This window comes from Papilio polytes, unplaced genomic scaffold, assembly GCF_000836215.1.
Source record: "Papilio polytes unplaced genomic scaffold, Ppol_1.0 DF823399.1, whole genome shotgun sequence".
Classification (NCBI taxonomy): Eukaryota; Metazoa; Arthropoda; class Insecta; order Lepidoptera; family Papilionidae; genus Papilio; species Papilio polytes.
In genome coordinates, this window is record NW_013525805.1 from 313215 (window position 1) to 336090 (window position 22876).

Genomic DNA, 22876 nt, shown 5'->3' on the forward strand with positions numbered 1-22876 from the left:
GGAATATATTAAAAATTGTCAATGTAACATGTAGGCGAGCGGCAACCAGCGTCACATCACGATGCCGGACGGCAACCGGCGCGACCACTTCCTCAAGTGGATAGAGGACCTCTCCGACAGACAGACGCCCTCCTGGCTGGGGCTGCCCAACAATGCCGAGAAGGTAAATACAATCTAATAAAATATTTTGACGTGTGGCAATAGTTTGCCATAATATTCTGCACAGTCTTCACCAGCTCACTATATCTCTCCAGCAAAAAAAAAGTTAAATTATAAAGAACAAGAATTATATAATTTGAAAAACACAGGTTCTACTGACTACTCAAGGCAGCGACTTGGTCTCCAAGTTGCTGAAGATGCAGCAACTAGAGGATGAGGAGGAGCTCGCTTACAACGCCGTGCAAGACGATCCTAGTAAGTTATACATACTATTCAAGTATCATTTCTATAGATTATTTTATTAATATTTATTTATATTACTTGGAAATAAAGTAAGAGAATCTATTGAAAAAAAAAACACTGTTTTATATTGTATGATTGTATGTTATTCTCTCTCACTATTCGTCTCTCTCTCTCTAATTTGGAAAGAGCATTGTATTAAAACTTTTTTTAATGTTACAACACCTGAAGATGAAAACCACTTGCGCCGACGCTGATTGAGTGGAATGACAGAGAAATGATGATATTTTTGTCTTTAGACATTCATGAAGGAGAAAGTTAAGAAATATTTTTTCCAGATGCTATAGTGGTGGTGGGCGACGGGCGTCCGGCCTGGATGAAGACTCTGCACCAGACAGCCACGGCTTGGCTCCAGCTCTTGCCCAAGGAGTTGCCGGTAAATACATTATATATATTATGTCATTGAAAAATTAAACAATACTTAGCAAATATGAATAGTTGCTAAAATCCTTAATGTACCACTTAAAGAAAAATGACTTGTACCTTGTAACAACACAAACTCCTCCTCTTCTTTTATAACTAATCAGGTAGAAGTTAATTATGTATTTTAGGGTGGAAAGCTGCTAGATTCCTCGATTGTACATGTATAGAAAATGCCCAATAGATACAATTTTTATTGGCTCTAAACCTCAGTGTTTAGATCTTCGTATAACTACAATAAATTTGTCAGTTAATGAAATAGCACTGATCACATACAAGTGACTTGGCGATACTTCCCACCGCCACCCATGGTCCCACCGACCCTCAGGTCATACGGGCCGAAACGCGGGAGGGCGTACAGTCTGACCGCATACGTCTTGACTCCCTACAAGTTACATTGTCTATTCATTTGTGACAAGTCCCCCTTAATGGGTATGACGACACGAACAAGTTAGGGTTACAAATGTATATTGTGCAGACGTTACGGCGCACCGTGGAGAACATCAAGGACCCGCTGTACCGGTTCTTCGAGCGCGAGGTGGCGGCCGGCGCCGCGCTGCTGCAGCAGGTGCTGCACGACCTGCGCGCCGTCATCTCCATCTGCCAGGTGATACACGCATGCAATTATATACAACCTATGTTGCTATTTCATGTAAATGTAATGTCAGGTCCATTGCTACATATATATTTTCCTTTCTCGGTCTATTTTACTTATAAATACTTATATTAGGAATCAAGCCAGTGTATCGTTAGTTTCTCTAATCCTGGATATCATTAATGTGATTACCATTACATTACTTTTAATGTAATGGTAATCACATTAAAAGTAATTAATGTGATTACCATTACATTAAAAGTAATGTAATGGTAATCACATTAATCAGTTGTCACTTCCATATCCTTTTATATGGAAGTGACAACTGATGTTGAAACTCCGCTGTTACTTTAAAGGACCCACGGCGTATTTTGAAACCATATGTAACAGCGTCTTAAATGATAACCGCTCAACAAGACACCTTTTATTAACATTTTGACATTCGTCAGATTGTAAGCGGTGCTTACGACGCTACTGTTTCTGTGGTCTGTGTGGTGAGTATTGGTGTGTGTGTGTCAGGGCGAGATGAAACAGACGAACGAGACGCGGTCGATGGTGGGCGCGCTGGTGCGCGGCATTCTGCCGGCTACGTGGCGGCGCTATGCGGTGGCGCGCGGCTGCACGGTGCAGCAGTGGACGGGAGACTTCGCCTCGCGCGTGCAGCAGCTCGCCGCCGTCTCGGAGGCGGTCGCCGAGCGCGGCGCCAAGAGGCTACAGGTATGCTTACATCTATGCTAATATTATAAAGAGAGTAAATTTGTATTTTTGTATGTCTTAAAATAACTCAAAAACTACTAGATCGATTTCAAAAATTGTTGGATTTAAAAAAGCTACTTTATTAGTGAGTTACATTGGCTATCATTTATACTGTTTTTAGTTTCACACAATCGAGAGCAACAGCTAGTATTTAATATGATTGCTATCAAATAGACTTCAATTACGAATTATACCTATGTGTGATACATAAGTGTTTAAGACAACACTTCTAGTAAGACCTAAAAACTATTGTAAAAAAAACTATCTTTTTATTTGCAGAGTATACCCATTTGGTTGGGCGGTCTGCTCAACCCCGAAGCGTACATCACGGCGACGCGGCAGTGCGTCGCGCAGGCCAACTCCTGGTCTCTGGAGGAACTGCACTTGCAGGTATATTGAAATGAAAATGATCAAACTATTCAGTTTTAAATAAAATAAATAGACAAATAAATAGTTCAGAATATTTAATATGTTTGTTACATTACATTTAACTTGTATTCTGCAGGTGACAATACCCGACCCTGGAACGCCGACGGAGAACGCGCAGACGGAGTGGTCGTTCTCAGTGACGGGGCTGAAGCTGCAGGGAGCCACCGTCAAGGGCAACCGGCTGCTGCTCACCAACACCATCATGATGGACCTGCCCATCACCGTGCTCACATGGGTCCGGTATGTCCACACACCCTTAAATTACTAAAAACAAATAACCCTTAAATTACTACTACAAATAGTAAATAATCTTGAGAAATCAGATTACCTGCCTTACTTGAATCATTTAATGATCACTTTAACCATTGTTTACTGTAAATTTATCATACTAAAAATACAACACGAGACTCCTGTAATATTCATGATACATGTTTTTTAATACCAATTTAATTTTTTTTTTTCTAATAAAAATTCCAGTATATCTTTTTTTTGACATTAATATGCTTTTGTAGTGGTCCCGAGGAGCCGGTGACCAGTCAGACGCTGACGCTCCCGGTGTACTTGAACAGTGCGCGTTCAGAGCTACTGTTCACTGTGCGGCTCTCCATCGCGGCGGGACAGGAGCAGCACGCGTTCTACGAGCGAGGCGTAGCCCTGCTAACATCCACCGCACTTAACTAAACTCACAACACTCAATAAACTAACAACACTCAATAAACTAACAACACTCAATAAACTCAACACACTTAATATGGTATTCACCCAATAATTTCACATCAGTAGACCACAATGTTATATAGATTATTCTGAGAATATAATGCTCTTTTATAATATAAGATAAAATGTCGATATTTGTTCGAATCATATTTGCACTTTTGTTTTTATATAGAAAACATTATTTATATAATTTAATATTATAACCATTAATGCATATTCAAACTACATTATCATTATCACACTGAATATTTAAAGCATGAAATAAAATATAATAATATTGAAATTGTTTCATTTCAACCCTTTCAATCTCCTTATTATTTGGCGAGATATATGAATAAAATTGCTGATAATTTTACCAATGTCAAAGATAGTTTTTTAGACTGAGTTTGCACTGTTTGCCTTGAAGAGATATTTACAGATTCACCGGGCTTGAGGTGGCCTAGCCAGACAGTGTTTAGCCGGGCAACAGCTAGCAATTAATAAACTACTGCTTAATAAAGATTCCCCTTTTAAGAATATGTTTTTTTACTCTATTTTAAATTAGTCTTGCAATTAAGTTACCAGCTACTCATCTCTTTGATTATCGAGATTTGTGGCAAAAAAAAACCTTTGGTTTATCCATAACTTAGTTCAAAATTCAAGAAGTGGCAAACCATGTTTCGAACTTAAACCTCAGGCAAGGGCTTGTCTAGAATCATTAGTAATAAAATAATTGCTCTTATGACTTACATGATTTCTTACATACAATACAATTATGTAAAGGAGTATACTGGTAGAGGCAGACCTAGAGACGGAGAGATTGTGTAAAAGGTGATATGACCAAGAAGGAAGTCTTCATTGAGATGACAGATGATAGTTATTTGGAGGACAAAACCCGGAGCGACGATCCCTAAAGAGTTGGATGAGGTAGGGGGAGTTGGTAAGATGTAATTAATGAATACTTGTTGTATTTAGCTTCTCTCTCTTCTATTTCTATGTCTCCAAAGTGGGGCAGAGGGCGTCCACAGTACGCCGCCAGCTTGCTCTGTCCTGGGCTCTGCATTTAGCTTGGGTATGTTTAATTTGTATTTATTAGGGAAATGTTGTTTATTAAAAAAAATAGATATTGTGCAATTACATTTATTTACACTAACTAATACTTATAACTAACTAAGCAGTACTAATTGTAATTATTTTTTCTGTTCTTGCATTTCCCACGGCCTAGGTCCTCTTTTGTTTTCCCAATTGTCTATATCAATTTTCTGTATTTCTTCATAAGTTTTTTCTAAAGTAACTTCTTTGGTTTTATGCAGGCCCATTTTTTCAGCTTCCTCTCTGGACACACCTTTAACTTGTGAAAACTGATACCTGTTCAAATAAAATATGCACACTTGTTTATATTAAACCTGACTTTTAACGTCTTTTTATACATGCTACTAATTAACCTTAAGAACGGAATATCTTATAGTTGACAACGATATAAGTACCTTACTTGTGTCCATTCTCTTAAACCGAAGGAACCGCCGACAACAAACAATATAAATGGTAAACCATACCTAAAAGATTTACGCTTGGTATAAAATGAGATATTTCTTTTAAAAGACTCTAAACGCGAATACATTTTCTGAGCATTGTCTGTCATTTTTGTTAAACTAATAAATAAGATAAATGGTCGTAATCTTAAACTATTTTAATAAGAAAATATATCAGCTGTCTACTGTCAAAGTGTCAAATGTCAATGTCAAAGTAATGCCAAAATTATTTCTTTTTTCTGAGAAATGTCAGTTTACGACGCTTGGTGTTATGGCGATACAGCCAGATTATTACTTGTGATTTTCTAATTTTATTACCATTTAAAGACTTACTTCATTAAAAATACTTTTAAGTAATGTAATAGATTTTTTACGATATTGATATACACATATTTCATAAGTGACTAAAAAATATATCTTCTTTTCATAAGTTCGCACTTTCACTTCTTTTTATAGTTATCCATCGCTTTGATAATTCTGCCGGAAAATAAGGAGTCGGTGGTTTCAATACAACGGATAATGAAGTTACCATTATTATAATAATTCATTTTAAAAGTTCCTTCTGAGTAAAAATCGCATAAATCTTGTCATTCAAATAAAGAAGTTAACATTGTTTTCTCCTTTGTCCGCAGCATACTGCAGCGTCGTTGCTGCGGGCGAACCTTTGGGGCGAGCTGTGGCGTTTCATTTGTAATAAATCACTGTAGCTTTTATTTATGCCGCGATTTCGAAAATGTTTTATAGTTTCATTTTTCATTATAGTAATAAGATTCACCACAGAAGCAGCGTAATTAAAAATGCATTTATTAGACTTATATTTACGACCGTAATTTATGATTTTCGTATTTTTATCTCTATTCATCTCAAGTAAACATTAAACTCTTGCAAATATAAAAATACCAAATTCTACACATGTTTTAGAGCATAATGTGAGATACATCTTTTGTATTATAGGGACTTTCGTGGAACAAGGGATATTGTCTATCAATAAGCATTTCATGTCACTTGCGGCGCACAAAAATTGGTTAAAGACTTTCGTTTATAGGGGTTGAGGCTAAAAAATCTGGACTTGACAATGACTCTCGCTTATAGAGAGATATTTCTCGCTCCAAGTTCAAGTTTACAATTGGACAGAAAATTTAATTAGTTAGCTAGTTATTTTCCATTTTTACTGAGAAACCGTGGGTGTTAGTGGGGTTATAAATGAATATTAATAACTATTGTATCCTCACAGAAAAGATTCAGTAAAAGAAAAATTGTAGTGAGTGTACGACGTTCAGTAGTTTCGCTCTAAAAGCATTTTCTTGTAAACTACGAAAAAGTAGAATGAAATAAAACAAAGACGGGAACGCATACTTTTTTAATTTATGCACAAAAATTATGAGATGAAAATAATTCATGAGTGTAGGAACTTTACTTAACGAACTAAGAACTTCTGACGTAATTATTAAAGATATCTGAGTATTACGTATAGAAAGCAACTAACTACAAACGTACCGGATTATTTCATTTAAAACTATGCTTTAGTAAAATTTATTATAACTAATATTACAAACAAACATAACAAACAACGTCAAATATTCATTCTAAATAAACAAAAATTCATGTTAAAGAATTATGGATTTCGGCAAATATTATTTATTTTTAAAGCAGTAATCTTATTATATAATACTATGTCCAATGAAAAGTCGGATATTAATACTCTAATCGACGGATGAACGGGAAAGTGCGGTTTTATGGCTTATCACCGAAGCTTGTCGGAGTTCTAGTGCAATATCGTGAGCTTAAATATCGTGAAGTCAGGCTTCAGCGCCGACAACGCTGAAAGTTTTCGAGAGTTGATCGAAACGAACTCTAAAGCGGTTTAGTAAACCTCACAGTGTTATCGAAATTAGTGAATTAAGTTACACGCATTGATTTCTACATTTATTTCAACAAATCTTTGTTCTAACCCAGAGTTGAGTAGACCTTTCGTTAGCTGAGATTTTCTTATATAGTTGTGTGAATTTTAAACTTAACATTTTTGTTTGTGCTCTCAATAAATATATTTGCCTGAGTAATTTCTTAAAAAAAGCTTTTTTTTGTTGTGTTAATTTTCTAAACTTTACTATTTATATTCAGATTTTCCGCTTTGTGCGTTGAACAAAGCAAAAATTGAATAAGTCGTTTTTATGACCTGTAAAGAAAATCAATTGTTAATAACATAATAATAGCACACTTAAGGATTGCCTTAAGGTAATGAAAGGGATAGAAATAGGAAGTTACGTCTGCACTGCTTATCTTTCCGTGCCGTTTTGGCATGGCAAATCTAGACTTTAACTCTCATCTGAACCTGCGTTACTGCGTTAATAAATCTCAAAAATGAAAGCTTATAATGTCACAAAACTTCATCTTAATTCGCAGATTCAGAAAATGAGTTAGGCGCTCAAGGATTTAACGGTTCAACTTCATTTTCCATTTATCTGTAATCTTTATTAGGTTAGACAACTGTATTTTTTTAATATGGCTTCTGTAGTTTCAGGATAATCTTAGAAGGAAACTTTCAAATCTTACATAGAATTACATTGTAGTGATCATACCAATAAAAATGTCCCATAAGTAAGTTCTATCATTTTAAAAGCTTTGAGAACGAGAGGTTTTTGCGCTTGCATGCAAGCTATCAAGACCATCTGACCTATCTTTTTGCCCTCAGGTTGGTATTCCCAAAGACACTCATGCCAGCCGCAGTAGAAAATAGAATCCGCTAATTGCGCACTCTGCGAAAAATAAAGAAATAAATTTAATTATTCCCCCAAAATGTTTCCGAGGGTACTTTAACAAACTTTCCCGAAGACTTTGTTTAGCGGAGTTTCAAATTGGGATCGTCTACGTCTTGTGCAATTTAACCACAAAAGATTCAGGTGTCTGTGAAGAGGAAAACTTGGATAAAGTTTTGTTCACTAAGACACTATTTGTTGTCCTATCCCTTAGTTTGACAATGCTTATCCCACACTTCATTTTCTAGCAGTTTCAATGAAGCATCAAGTGACACGTATTTTAGTGGTCGTACGTGCAAAGTAATATGAAAAATTCAAAGTATTACGCTATTATTTTATTCATCAAATGAACGTTATTAATCAGAAAGTAAATCCACGGGATATCTTATTTTAGTCAGTCATATTTAAAAAGCAATAGTTTTTTGTCTGAAGGATCAAGGCGTTATTTCTAAGTAGGTTTGGCGACAGACATACGGCCAGCCATAAAAATGTAGCCGAAACATATATAAAATCTAGTCCTTCCACAAAAGAAGATGATCATGTGATCATGGCGTAAGTTTGTGCATGTTAGTCCAATACACTTTACCTGATACGTGATTTCCCCGGCATTGCAAAGAAATAGACCCAAAAGGAAAAAGAGAGCGATGACGAAAAACATTATCTTCAACTTTCCCACGAATGTCAGTTCATCAGAAATCTGTATTGGAGTGATAAATATAGCTTTGTTAATTTAAGACAGAGGCAAAGAAAGCAACAAAGATAAAAGAAATAGACCAAATCAACTTTTTAACAGTAGTTACTATCTATAAAGTTATTTAAATTTTTTTACCGCCATTTGTAACAATAAAGATACAGCGGAACCGGAACTTTGACATAGTTGTAACGCGATCACAAATCCAAATGCTTTATCAATGTCTTTTAATATTCTGAAAAAATAAACACACATTATTTAAAACTTTAAGTTTCGGTTTTAAATATTTTTTTTCTCGTGGATAAGTACCTCAAAAGTTCCTTGTTCACCTTAAACCCTTTTATTAATCCTTTTGCTAAATGTTCAACAGCCAATCTCTGGTTAATTTTATGCATTTCTTTGAAATCTTGGCTTATCCTTTCGAAGTATCTTCTCAATGTTATAATTTTGTATTTAAAAATAATCAGGTTGACCATTGTAAAAGCATCCACTGTCATTATCATCGATAGCATCATCATAAACAGTACAATTGTACAGTAAATTCTAAATACAGTCGCTGGAAACGAATCATCTTCGAAAGAAGGATAATATGTCACGATGGTTACAAAGTGAGAACCTGAAATGAATCAGAATCTAATATAATTCAAACCAGAAGTAACGTTTAGTAGATACAGCATAATTATGAATCGCATGTAACAAGGAGAACGTTAGTTTTGAGTGTGGAGGTACATCGGTAGAGGTAGATCTAGAAAGAGATGGATGGATTGAGTGAAATGTGACATAATCAACAGGAAGTGATGACTAAGATGAAGAATGATAGGGTTGTGTGGAAAACAAAAACCTGTTGCGTCGACCCTCCGGGAGTAGGATAAGGAGGAAGATGATGTTAAGAGAAAAGAATATAAATTATAAACATATAGAGAGAGATTAAAAAGAATAAGATATGGATGAGTTGCGATAAGGTCAGGTGCTACAAAGGAACGGCGACTGAAAAGACAAATGATCGATCTGTAGAATGAAACAAGATGGGTAAGGTACCATTAATATGGTCTTATGCGTGGTCTTTTTGTATCCATTTTTCATTTTGTAGATGCTCTTCAAGGATGGGGGGGGGGGTTGTTGCTACCAAACTCCCTTTGCATCGCCCATACAAGGAGATGATGATAAACTGTACGAGTAAGTTTTGTTTAACATAATAGGCATTAAACTTACCTTCCTTAACTTTTCTTAATCCTTCAAACACAAAACAAGCGGCTGAAAAGTAGACTGCCACAAAATATGCAATGAGATTTACTTTAATATTGTAATACTTCTTTGTCTGCAACGACGTTTCCTCGAATTCTTCGCAGACTGTCGCCATATCGTAATTTAATTTGCGGATAAGCTGCTTGTTGCCAATGACGTAGCACATCTTTATCATAACGATGGTGTGACTTACAGCGAAAGTTACGCAATCACCTTTTTCATCTTTAGGGAAATTTCCGAAAAGAGCAGCAAATATTTCCAAGACCGTCATAGAGCCATAAATAAAGAACAAGATTACGCTATAGATCCTATAAATCGAATTACGATCATCTCCAACTTCGCCCTCGTACCAGAAATTACCAGAACCGACGAAATAAATTTTCTGGCTAAAGCTCTTTAAAATATTAAAATCTCTCATTTTTGTACCTGTTCAAGCTAGAGTAACTAAAACACTGTATAGCATACGTCCTAAGTAGTAATCAAGTAAACTATCTAAGTGAAATAAGTTACAGGGAAAGTTTTGTTAAAAGTGTTAACTAACTACTTAAGGCTTTAATGATGTGTAATTTTCTTTGTTCTTTCTTGCGGTTGTTATTTACCTTAATAGGAGTTTCAAGAATTTTTATAGGATTTAAAAACTTCTCCTTTATACTTGTAGTGAAGTTGAATGGTGGTGACATTTTACATAAGCTATTAGAGTAAAAGAAGCAATCTTATGAAACGCCTCTTGTTTTTTCGTTGTTAAATCGGTTGCACAAATGTTTACGTATTTTTATAAAAAAAACTTTGATTTAAACATGAACAAACTATGGTGGTTACCAAGGTTGTTGCTTGTCGGTAGGTATCGAACGACTTTATTTTTAAACATTAATAAATTACAATCACTATAAACTCTTTCATCTTAAAAAGGTCCTTTGTCATTGTAAATGACCGTTTCATTTCCGCTAAATTACTGACCCTTTTCCTTCTAGGTCGTTATAAAAATCACCATCGAGTAACATCATGAGCCTTATACGAGAAATCTAAATTAGCGTCCAATGAACTTTCTAAAAGGGAAATGCATTTTGGCTATCGACAGTTATTTTTGGCTAACAGTTAATAGTGAAACTACAACTCGTTTATTAGAACAGGCAATGGTCCTGTAAAGATTAAAAATGTCAATTATGATTAGATCCTCTGATCATAAAATATGAACAGTAAATGCCAATATCGTCCTTGTTACTTTGGATACAAAGTAATTAATTAATTAATAGTCATTAGCCATGTGTATGTGATTTGGCTATTCGCGTAGTACGGTTATTTTAAGACTGGCTTTAGGACATAAAACGATTGTAATAGTATCGACAGTGCAGGGCACAACTAAAATATTGAAACAAAAAGAAACACAAATAAAACAGCAAAATATTATTGAACTTTTTATTTTCATATTGTGCTTGCTTTATGAAAAGCAAGATAACATATATAAAAAAAAAACCTTTTTGCCTCTCGTATTTACGCAGCAAAAAAGAGGCAACATTTTTTTGCTATTGCCAATGAACATAAATGTTTATATTAAATGCAATAAACTTTTTAACAATCTCCGATTTTTCAGAATCATAAAATGTAAGTTGTGGGAAATGTAGGTGGTTGTCTCTAAAGAGACTTAGGATTTATCCTTATTTATCGCTTTGTAGAAGTTAAAGAGGACAGGAGGCACGTTCGGAAACTTTATTCGTCGCGCCGCGTATTTTACGAATAAATTCTATTTTTGTTTTACCCGAAGTTCATGTCTGTTAAGTGATCAGCATATTGTTTTATCTTGTTTGTTGAGACTAGTTGATATCGACACTATAATCTTAGTTTTGACAACAACTTTATCTTATCCAAATGATAAGTGTAATTGTGCGGAGAGAGGATCACACAAACAAAAAGTAATAAGGTTAAATGTGTATGTGTACAAAGGGCGAAGAAGATCAAAGATTAGATAGATTATGTGAATGAGGATGTGGATAAGATGTATGGAAGATTGGAACGGAAGAGGCCAATAGTATGTACGTAAGTTTATTTAAGTTTTTTTGCGATTTATATATATAGTATCCTGCATCATGGAGCGTATATCTAGAACACCGTGTACATGCCATGGAACCGAAAGCTTTTGCGAAAGCGCGCTTGGATTAATTGTTGCAGAAACAAAATATTCAGAGCACTATTTCAGTTTATTAAAAATAAAACAAAAGCGTTTTGAGTGTTTTCTACATGTGGATGAATTCAAAATGAATTTCTAATTTTATTGTAAAAAAATATATTTTTTATCTATGGTATATAATGTATAGTCATATTGTTTAACATGACGTTACACCAAATCTCACTAATGTCATAAATGCGAAAGTTTAGATGGATGGATGATGCCGATAATATTAAATTAAAAAAAATATATCATCCCACTTTATTCTCGATGCAAAGTTTAATCCTTTGGGAACAGAGTTACAAATTACTCTTCGCTTCAGTGATTGCGCCAACTTTTTATTTATGGGGAAGTAAGTGATACGAGAACTGAGAGGTCGGACGGGGGACTTGATATTTTACTGTAATTAGTATGAGCTAACATTTTCGAACAATCAAACCCTGTAATGAAAATTTAATGGTCAAATGGTTAACTGGTCAATAAAACAAATCACTTTTCACTAAAGTTTAATTTAACATTTATATTGATATTTACATTTCTTACTAATATTATAAATGCGAAAGTTTATATGCATGGAGGGATGTTTGTTAGAGTTTGAAGCCCAAACGGCTGAACGGAATTTGATGAAATTTAGCATAGATGTAGAGGATAGTCTGGAACACATAGATACTCGCTTTTGTTTTTTTTTAATTCCACGCGGACGGAGTCGCGGGCGAAAGCTAGTATTTTATATTTGTACAAAGAGGGATGACTCACGTAAACTAAACCCTAACTAATTCGTTCGTTATCGATATTTGTTTGTGTATATTTGTAAAGCATTTTATATTATGGGCTATTATTTTAAAACATTAGTGACTTTTCCTGGTCAAAAATCACAATAACAACTAATTGTGGTTATAATTCTTACATCCCCCATAAAATTATTACTATGTAGCAGTAATTTATCTTGTTAATTTTCACAGAAAATGGTATAACCTAGTTTTAATACAAGTTTTGGACAGTGGAAATCCATAGGTAAAATGTCTAAAAGATAGTTTATCTGTGTTATATTTTTAGACATACTTAAAGAACTGTAAACATAAATTTAAAACATGAAATCAAATAGCAATATATTTGATGTGTAACTGTTAAATAAATTAAAACGCGTAATGAAAGCATTCATAAAAGTTATGTTTATATATCGATATAAATATGTTATAATTAACATTTGTTACCGTCGCTTGCAAACATGAAAAATGTTAAATCAAAAGTGAAATAGTTCATTTGAATCACTCTCTTGATTTATCAAAATATTGCGTTTATTTATTCCATTTCATATATTTAAAATACGAGAGCCCATTTCAATTCCTCTTTAAATAACATTCATCCAGTTTTACGAAAATAAAATGTGTTTTTTCTAAAATTCGTACAAAAATGTTGTATTCGCTAAAGCGCATTCGATTTTGGATTGAGGTCTGTTTTTATCAGTTAAAATGCATATATAATCTATATCTATACATATAATAAAATTAGAGTGTCCGTTTGTAACATCAAAAGAAAAATTCCCGAGTTCGGGAAGATGATGTATTTGCGTTGTTAATAACAAATATCGCATTTAATATTTTTTGGCTGTCTGTCCGTTCGCAAGCCGCGATGGTTTCAGGGAATCTCCAAACGGCTGGGCGGATTTCGACCAGACTTTCACTAAAGGGTAGCCGACATAGACAGGCATTTTATAGGCTACTTTTTTTTCTTAATATTGCATGAGCGGAGCCGCGGTCAACAGTTAGTTATTTAATAATGAATTAGAACGCTTCTTACTTCCTATATAAGACACAAAACCCATTCATTCATTTAATAGCTTCCGAAGCTACGTAGCTTTTCAAATGTAAATTGCATTCATAGCTTTAACGTTAATTTAGAAAAACAGCAATAAATGTAACTATACTAATGTTATTAAGGAGAAAGTTTGATTATTTTTTACATTGAATAGGCTCTGAAACTACTGAACTGATTGAAAAAATTCTTTCGCCATTGAAAAGCCACAATATAGTAAAAGGCTATATTTCACATCAAAGGGTATGAATATGACAGAAAATTTACGCGTAATCGTCCGGGTGGAATTAAAAAAATTGTAAAAATATAGTCTATGTTACTCAGCGGTTACGTAGCTTTTGTGGTGTAAGATTTTTTGAGATCCGCCCAGTAGTTTTTGTGTTATTTCAATAGATACAAAAACAAATCTTTCCTCTTTAGAATATTAGTATTATTGTAGATGAATATTCCTTGCTACCAAGGCGAAGCTGAGCCGAATTGCTAGTAAAACTAAAACCAAATGACCAACTTACTTCATCCCTGTAGCACTTCGGTTAATACACTAGAGGACTCTAATAAAATTCCATACTTGAAAGTCCGTAAGGCCGTTTTAGTTATAAGTCTCAATGGAACTTATATCCATATATTACATACCAAATCACAGAGAAACATTAGCTTTTTGTCAGATGGACAATGATATCCAAGTATTTATTTAACAAGATTATATATAGTCTTTTTTTTAATGGAACGTAAGGGATGGCGACATTTTTTACACAAATGTGTCAACAGTGAATACCTACTCTTAATGCAGATATCTTTTAACAAGATAAAACAGTGTTTCCGAGGCGCTGTAAGTGACGCGGCTTTACGACTTAATTCGTGCTCGTAATGATTTGAACGCGCCGCCTTCGCCCCAGCAACGGCGACGGCCGTAAATTCGCTGAGCTCCAATCTAGATTCCAGCGAAGTGAACTCATTAAAGCAGGAAAAAAAATTGGTCGTCAAGGACCCGCGGGAGACGTGAGACATCTATGTTTATTTTTATTAATTCCTAATTACATTACGTGAAGTGAAAACTTTGTACCCCTTTTTATGTGAATTGCACGATTTTGTACTTGTTTTTTGTACCTGGAATTATACACAATTAAAGTTAATGTGGGGGATAAGTGTGTAAAGCTATCTTTAATGGCAAATAAAAACTGGTGGAAATTTTATTCAATAAATGTTTATATTTGTAAAACATGTTTTTAAATTATTGTTAATTTCATAGGAATCTAAAAAGCGGCTTTGAATTTCAATTGAAAATCTAAAAAGCTTCTGACCGATTATAAGAAAAGTTATCTTTGAGAGCTTTTGACGTGAAGATGTTATTTACTAGATATTATATTCCTGATAAACACTAGTCTACGTTAAACATCCTACCGAGAAAATTGTAGGGCACATATTTGGTAGTTTAATGAACCAAAAAATTTAAAACGAAAAATGTTAAAATAAATTTCAACTAACAAAAATGAAGAGATTACTAACTAGCTGGTTTTTGATGATTAGCTATACTTTTTAATTTAATTAAAACCTTCCAAATGTAATTAAAAAAATGTTGCGACATCGTCGTAAATTAAACTAGGTTAATAATTTCCCACCAAGAGACCGTCAATTACCGGACCAACGAGCTACGCTAATATTTGTTTTTGCTTCGGTCACATCTATACCAAAATAAGGCAATTTAGTTTAGTCGGAATTCTGCATATCCCCAGTGCGAGTTTCAGTATTACAGGCGCCCTAGATTTCTACAGCGTCCCTAAACTGCAATACCAACCAATACGAAAAAAAGGTATAAATAAGCGCCTTTTTATGTCACGTGGGGTTGTTTGGTGCCCTGGGCGGTCGCCCCACTTCGCCCTATCTTATTGCAGCTACTGCATACCCAAGTGTTGTTAAACATAACAATATAACGTATAGTTATTACACATTTGTTTTGTTAAACCGCGAAGAATAATTGTTTTAAATCGATATAATTTTTTTTAAATGTTAATATTTAAAATACACATTAGTGTTACTATACACATAACTATTAAGTTATTTCTTGTAAACATTCCAACTGAGCTGTAAGCTTACAGCTAAGAATATGGTTCAAATAACATTATTAAATTGTATTTTGTGGCTCTTTGATAAGTTGATTTAAGATAAAATACGCTCACGTGCCTGATTTATGAAGGAAAGTCACCTTTGTCGTAATTTGTTATAATATATTTTATAACATCGTAACGTGATACAAAGATATTGTAATTGAGGTGTAAGTATACGTGACTGGGATTGTTAAAATAGCATGTAATTAGAAAAAACAATGATTAAATTTTAAGTTATAATTAGACCAAAAGTAAACCACTGCACAAATGTTGAAACTTTGGTCGATGTACCGTGGCCGCCAGACATGGTTTGTGCCCAAAAAAATAAAATAACGCTTTTTAGCTTTATGGAAACTTTGTTTGAAATTACCCATAATTTGGCATTGTTTCGGCTATTTTAGTTTTTAGTATTTAAGGCATTCCCGAATTGCAAGCGTTTATATTTGAAATAATTGTACAATTTGTTTTTATTCTTCACATATTCATCATAGTAATTCATTTAATAAAAGAAAAATTACTTCTGTCACTTCACACGAAACTCTTTTCGAATGTTATCAAATCTTTCACGAAAAGATCTTTTTAATAAAGATGACAAAAATGTCTTATAAAAACGTCTGAATGGCTTGAATAACTCCGCCGCTACAAAAGTAGGTAATCTAGTATGTCTCAGTGCTTCTCTTATGGCTTTTAATTTAAGTTTGAAAGAACGTACTGAGCTCGAGAGAATATTGGGATTTGAAAAAGCAAATGTATTTTTTATCAAAGTCTATTTTAATTTTATTAGCAAGATGATGGAACGTCTCATAACTATTTAAAAAAGACGTTATTAATTTTGAACCAATATAAATTCCGATAGTTCTGTCACTTTCAGCTTGTCCTATTTCCTTGTTTAATTCTTGGAATGCTTATTTTAATACCATTTCTAAAGAAGAAAATACTTTGATAAGGTTATTCAATGTTATATCAAAATCTTAAAAATTGTTTACAATTTACGTGGAAGCCTCAGATTAAATAAAAGCTCTGTGCCGTTTAAAAGGAAACTTGAGTAAACATTCTGTTTGGTTAGTTATATTCTAAAATACCTCAAACAATTTAAAGATTTTATTCACCTTAGTTTATTATTTCGATAAATTAAGTTGCAGAGTGAAGGAATTTGTCGTTCGAAAATCGTAGACTTACCCATTTTAAATGGTTAATGGTTTTTATTTTTCATTATCTTTTATTGAATAATTTTTCTTAGCAAATATTCTTACGAATTCTGTTATACTTCGTCTGAATATATTTTAAAGCTATATTAAAGTCGTTCCATTGGAGGTTAAAAAATATTTTATTATGAATACAGTAAGCTATACTTGCCGACCATTTTGTTTATAAAACTACTTTTCAGTGAAATATTTTTTTTAGTAGAACACGATGAAAAAGGAGCTGTTCACCAGATATTTATTGTTATTCATAGTTTAAAGTCATCATCATCATCATCAGATGCGTTGTCTGCCAGTAATAAAAGCACAAAAGGTCGTTTTATTTTCACATTTATCTCTTACTAACAGTTACACTCGAAGTCCTTTAATGATTACTTAAGCAGTCATTAGCATTCTCATAGTGTGCTGTTTGTAAACTTTAAATCATACTGTGTAAACTTTGCTTTTAACTTAGTGGTTTATTTTATACATTTCCAACTGCCAAACACAGAATTATACTTATGCACGGTTTAGGTACGCGCATTTGTTTCCAAATCCTTATTTATCGTTACTTAGAAGTTAAAGAAAACTTGTTTTGAAACTTTATTCGTTACGCTTCGCTCTTGGTGTTTTACTTTGAGTATACACTTTTCTTTGTTTTCTGATACTAGCGATTTACGAATCAGCGATACAAGATACAGCAAAAGAGTAAATATAGACGTTAATGAAATATATTTCGACCTTCTTGTCCAGTCAAATACAGTCGGCTTAACAGATTATATCTAATTTTAGTTTATACTTTCTTTCCCCATACTACTAACTCTTCCTCGGATCAGTCAATTTGTTTTTGTAGAGTTTTGGAAGTAAAGTTGATGATTTTCGACAAAATATTGAAATCAATTTTAAAATTGTTTAAACACTTCATAACGTAAGCGTCGCATTGAATCTGACAAACGTCATTATAACTTTTAGCGTGGCCTGATTATTTAAGACGCTGTTACGTATTTGTCGTTTCAATATTCGACCGTTAGATTCTTCCTTCTGTCCTAACTGGTCAGTGTATAGAATGAATATCGATTGTTAGTTTAAGACTGTACGAATTTAAATTTAGACTCGACTATTAACAAAACGCCTATGTGTATAAAAGGTTTCTTCCGCACGTTTTTGATGGTCCAGAATAGAATTAGGTCAAAAATGTAAGGAAGGAGTAGGTAAATAGTCGAAACTATAATAATATACTCATATTTTAAATTCGTTTATTTTGTAGCGATGGACTAAATATCTAATAGATGACGTATGAATTTGGGCCACACTTTACCATAGCTACCACAACGAAAAAAAATGATTTCTGTTTTTAATCGGAATCTCCAGGTGTTTATTTCTGCCATAAGTGGATGATATTGTCAATCGACGGGGCTCTTAGATAAATTGTCACATTATGTAGTCGTCTGAAATAATCTTATAAGTTACTTAATAAGATTAAAAGCAGGTGCGGGACAGATGCCGCCTCGGATAAATCTTGTCTCTCAAATTGAAAAGACGTGGAAAGTATTTTAATAGACAGATTAATTTGCGATTATTTCAGACAGTTTTATTTGTTTTCACTTCCTAGATTTACTTATTTGAGTATGAAAAAGATAATTAAAACACTCATATATAAATGTTATCTCCGTACGCAATAGTCCGTGAATTTATCAAATTTCTTTGTTTCATATTTTTCGTCTCACTTTTCATTTTCTCGGTACATTTTTTTCAACGTAAAGCGAAGCGAGCTGTCTATTGCTAAAAGAAAATAAAGTTTACAATGAAAGTTTGTTTCCATCAAAGAAACTGACCGCTTCCGAATATCTCCGGGAATAACAATTTTTCTTTGAATATCTTTTATAATAAATCGAATAAAATTTAAGAAGATAATAATACCAGTTTTCTTATTCAAGGGCTTTAACCCTACATAAACTACTTATTTTTAAATAAGTAGTTTGATAACTAATTGATTGTTTTTAAAAACCAATAAAGTCTCCACAGACATACGTATTAACAAACAATGCAATACAAATCTCCTACGTTTACCTCGACCCTTGAGTAGAAACAAAATTAAACAAAGTCGTAATTTGCCAGTTGTAAATTGAAGTCAATCCAAATTAATGTGTGTAGACAGAGAATGGAACAAATAATAAAACTGTACGAGTGGCTCTGCATAAAATATAAATTAAGCTTTCATTTTAGGAGGTAAGGGTTACAGACATAATTAGAACAGTCTTAAACTTTGATATATTCATACAAATTTAAAATTACCTCAATATACGTGTTTCCTAATGCTAACATGCATGTCAAATTTTATTTATTAACTAGCTTTCGCCCGCGACTCCGTCCGCGTGGAATTAAAAAAAGAAAAGTAAGTAGCATATGTTCTCTTCCAGACTATGTTTTACAAGTGTGTTAAATTTATCGAGATTCGTTCAGCCGTTTAGGCTTCAAACTGTAACAAACATCCATTTATTCATCCAAAAGTTCGCATTTATAATATTAGTATGATGTTTGTAAATTATTATAATAAATCGACAATTTTAAATAGACAATAAATTTTGTATGAAGGGATATTTCAGAATTGTTAATTAAATATTGGTTTAATACAAGGTCCATGCATCAATAGAATATAGTATTAATTATTGGTTTTATATAAATTTGAATGACGCTTTGTATCACTTCCGTGAAAAGCTACTTTAGTGGCCGCAATACATGTAGAGAATTCACATACAATTGAATTTTAAGATACTAAATTACATTACGCCTATATGTTACAGCTTATATATAAACTTTATCTTTGATAACGATATTCATCAAACATTTTAAATAAATATGAACAGTGCGAGGCGCGACGCGAACATTCTTAACCCTCGCCCTGAAGAAGGACCCCGGCAGGGTCTGAAACTGGTCGGTGCCGTCACCGGAAAAAGAAAAGTATACGTGAGTAAGCCGTAAATAATTAATTATAAAATGTCTCACGAAAGTTTAAATAATTTAATGAACAAAAGCGTCAAACAAATGCGTATTCATCAAATAATTTGTTCAACACGAAGACCAAACATCGATCGCTTTAAACATATTTCCATTTACTTAAAAATATTCGGTACACCGATGGTACAGCATCAATAAAATAAAATCTGTCTTCCATATTTATAGCCAACTTGCGGACTTTCCTGAATGTTATCTCACAACTTTACAACTTACAAATTAGTTTACGTCCAAAATTAACTTAAACAAATTTGTTAAGGATGACAAGGGCTGGAAGGTCAACTCGCTAAATCATTTTATTACGCGGGAACTTAACTTTGGAAGTTGAAATTTATAATTACAACTTTGAACGGTTTTTATTTAGGTACACATAATAATTTTATTTAATAAATGATTATGTGTTTTGCTTTTTGATAAGTTTTACGCAGATTCTAATTCAAGGCACGAGATTTTTTTGAGAACTCTCTACTTATTAATTAAAAATGGTAATGGAAGTAAAAGTTGGTTTTCGCTAACTATTTTTATTCCTCTAAATAGTTACTTTTTATTCAAGTTTAGGTCTTAATTTGGAACAGCGAATCGTATAGTTTAACAGGTCAACTAAGTCTGGCTGGTTATAAACGAGTTCTACAAATAGGATGGTATCAGAGTGATGTGCTAACTGAAGCTTGATCCTTTTTTCACAACTCTCCAGAGATATCGCCCACTATCGAATAGCACTAAAGCTTATTAAAAAATACCAGGAAGGATTCTTTCTTGTTTATTTCACCGTATATTTGTTTTTTCATGTTGTGCATGTTTTTTATATTCTCTCCACTTTCTTATCTTTAATGAGTTGGAAAACGCGTTGCGATTAATCCAAGATTTTTCTACTACTATATCGCTAACTTTGTTTATGACTGTTTAAATAAAACCAAGTAGGGTTGCCGCAAAATATAGTGCCGAATCTAAAGGTTTTAGAGACTGGAAAGAAATGTTAGTTATGAGTGTGGAAGGGTACATCGGTAGAAGTAGACCTCGAAAGAGATGGATGGATTGTGTAAAAGGTGACATAATCAAAAAGGGAGCGATGACTGAGATGACGTATGATAGAGTTATGTGGAGGACAAAAACCTGTTGCGTCGATCCTACGGGAGTAGGATAAGGAGATGATGATAATGATGTTTATGACTGTTTCCTTTTCATTTATCGATATTGTTTCTAAGATAGTAAGTACTTGATTAACATTGAATTACTATTATTACCTGTGAACGAAAACAAAAACGGCATTTTATCTTCCAACGTTTTAAACACTAGTTTAAAATCTGTTAAGTCAACAGTCGAAAAAACGGTATGTTTATTAAATAAATACATGCATACTATATTTATTTCATTATTAAGAAAAGTTACCTAAAAAAAAATACCACTTTTTTGAAGAATCATACAAACCTAGTCCTATCAGCATATTTCTAAGAAAATTGTCGGTAGTAAAGTAAGGGATGATTGTCGCAATTTATTGCAGAAGTTCCAAGGAGCGTAAAAAGCAAGTAACTGTAAAATTCCAACTGGAATTCAAGATATACAAATTTACTGTTTTGACTCGTAGAAAATAAAAAGTCAGTGTTTAAATTCTTGAAGCTACATTTATATAAACTAAATTTCTGAAAATTTAGCCTTGAATACTTTGAGTACTTATTTCTTTTGCGACATAACTTAATTGTTATTGCTTCGATTTTTTACGAATCTTTTTAACTGTGTTATTTTAAAAAAGGGTTCTGTGTCAGTATCTCTTGTTAGTTAAAAGCCGCACAGGTATATAAAAATGTTAATTCAAAATCTCTCAGGGGTCTTACGTTTTTAGTCTGGTTTTATAGAGGGCATAATTAAAAGTCGAGTCGAGAGAAAGGAAAAGAAAAACTTTATCGATTTTAAGCTAGGAGTTGTTTAATTTTTTTCTTGCGTTATCGGATTTACACGTATTGTCTACTTGTAATATGTCTTTATTATATTATCATCAGTAAGAAGATCAGTTGAAATGTACATAAATACCAGTTATACAACATTTAAAAGTGTGAAAAAAATAAGATTAATCAAAAAATAAAAAGGTTTTATTTACTGAGAAAGACGCAGATATTGTGCAAGCTAAATAAGATATCCGGAACGTGGCAAGGCTTTGAAAGCTTTTGACTATTACACGAACTCACTGCCAGACAAATCGATTTCGTTTGGACCTAATTTACGACGAATCATCTTCAGAAACTGAGAGATTTATATAGTTATAGTATTCGCTCGCGACCCTCGAATAAAAAAAAAACTAGTACTAAGTATTCCCCACAAGGTCGGTGTGCGTAAGGAATTTCCCCACCGTAAGAGTATTAAGGAACATTTATTATTATTGACTAACTTTCGCCCGCGACTCCGTCCGCGTGGAATTAAAAAAGTCAAAAGTATGTAGCCTATGTGTTCTTCCAGACAATCCTCCACATCTATACCACATTTCATCGTAATCCGTTCAGCCGTTTAGGCAACAGGTTCTAACTAACATCTACTCGTATATTAACAACTTCACTAAATTACCTACTAGGATTGACCCTTAAGTTACGTTAAGTTCGATCAATTTTGTTTAAACCGAAAGTCGATAGTTCTTAGTTGTTCGCTATGCATGTTTATTTCGTCACTACGATACCCGTCTATTTACTGTATCAAAAGTATTTGTGGGAGTGACGACATAATTTAGCAGATTATCGCTTGCTGTATTGTGACGGTTATCCGGTTAATATAACATTTTTGTAAACAACGTGTGGTTCCCAACCTGGGACCCACGCACAGACCGACCGAATTGATATAAAAACCAATAAACAACTGTTTCTCGCCTACCTTGTTGTTTCTCTTAGGTCAATTCGGCTTACGACACCTCCTGCTCCACTTACAGTACGGCATTTACCTTAATACAAATTTAATTCGATACTTCATATGCGTCATTTAAACTAATCTATCTTATTTTGACAAAATATAGTGTAATATTATCAAAGCAAATT

General features: G+C 33.4%; 2 protein-coding genes across 2 annotated transcripts in view; one reads left to right on the plus strand and one right to left on the minus strand.

Annotated features, from left to right (window-relative positions):
* The window catches only part of LOC106104707 (dynein heavy chain, cytoplasmic), a 47599-nt gene extending 43946 nt beyond the window's left edge, over positions 1-3653 (plus strand). The window contains exons 84-91 of the mRNA XM_013284834.1: positions 35-163; positions 309-414; positions 738-835; positions 1358-1486; positions 1994-2191; positions 2510-2620; positions 2736-2899; positions 3172-3653. Of these exons, the coding sequence (XP_013140288.1) occupies positions 35-163; positions 309-414; positions 738-835; positions 1358-1486; positions 1994-2191; positions 2510-2620; positions 2736-2899; positions 3172-3340 (1104 nt within the window). The 3' untranslated portion in view covers positions 3341-3653. The remainder of the gene's footprint in view (positions 1-34; positions 164-308; positions 415-737; positions 836-1357; positions 1487-1993; positions 2192-2509; positions 2621-2735; positions 2900-3171) is intronic.
* A 3329-nt stretch (positions 3654-6982) lies between these two features.
* LOC106104813 lies at positions 6983-9997 on the minus strand. The gene is made up of 6 exons (XM_013284954.1): positions 9547-9997; positions 8644-8950; positions 8473-8569; positions 8230-8340; positions 7467-7643; positions 6983-7063 (listed from the first exon to the last, which is right to left on the minus strand). The coding sequence occupies exons 1-6, from the start codon at positions 9995-9997 to the stop codon at positions 6995-6997; spliced, it is 1212 nt and encodes a 403-aa protein (XP_013140408.1). The 3' UTR covers positions 6983-6994.
* Positions 9998-22876: the final 12879 nt, after the last annotated feature.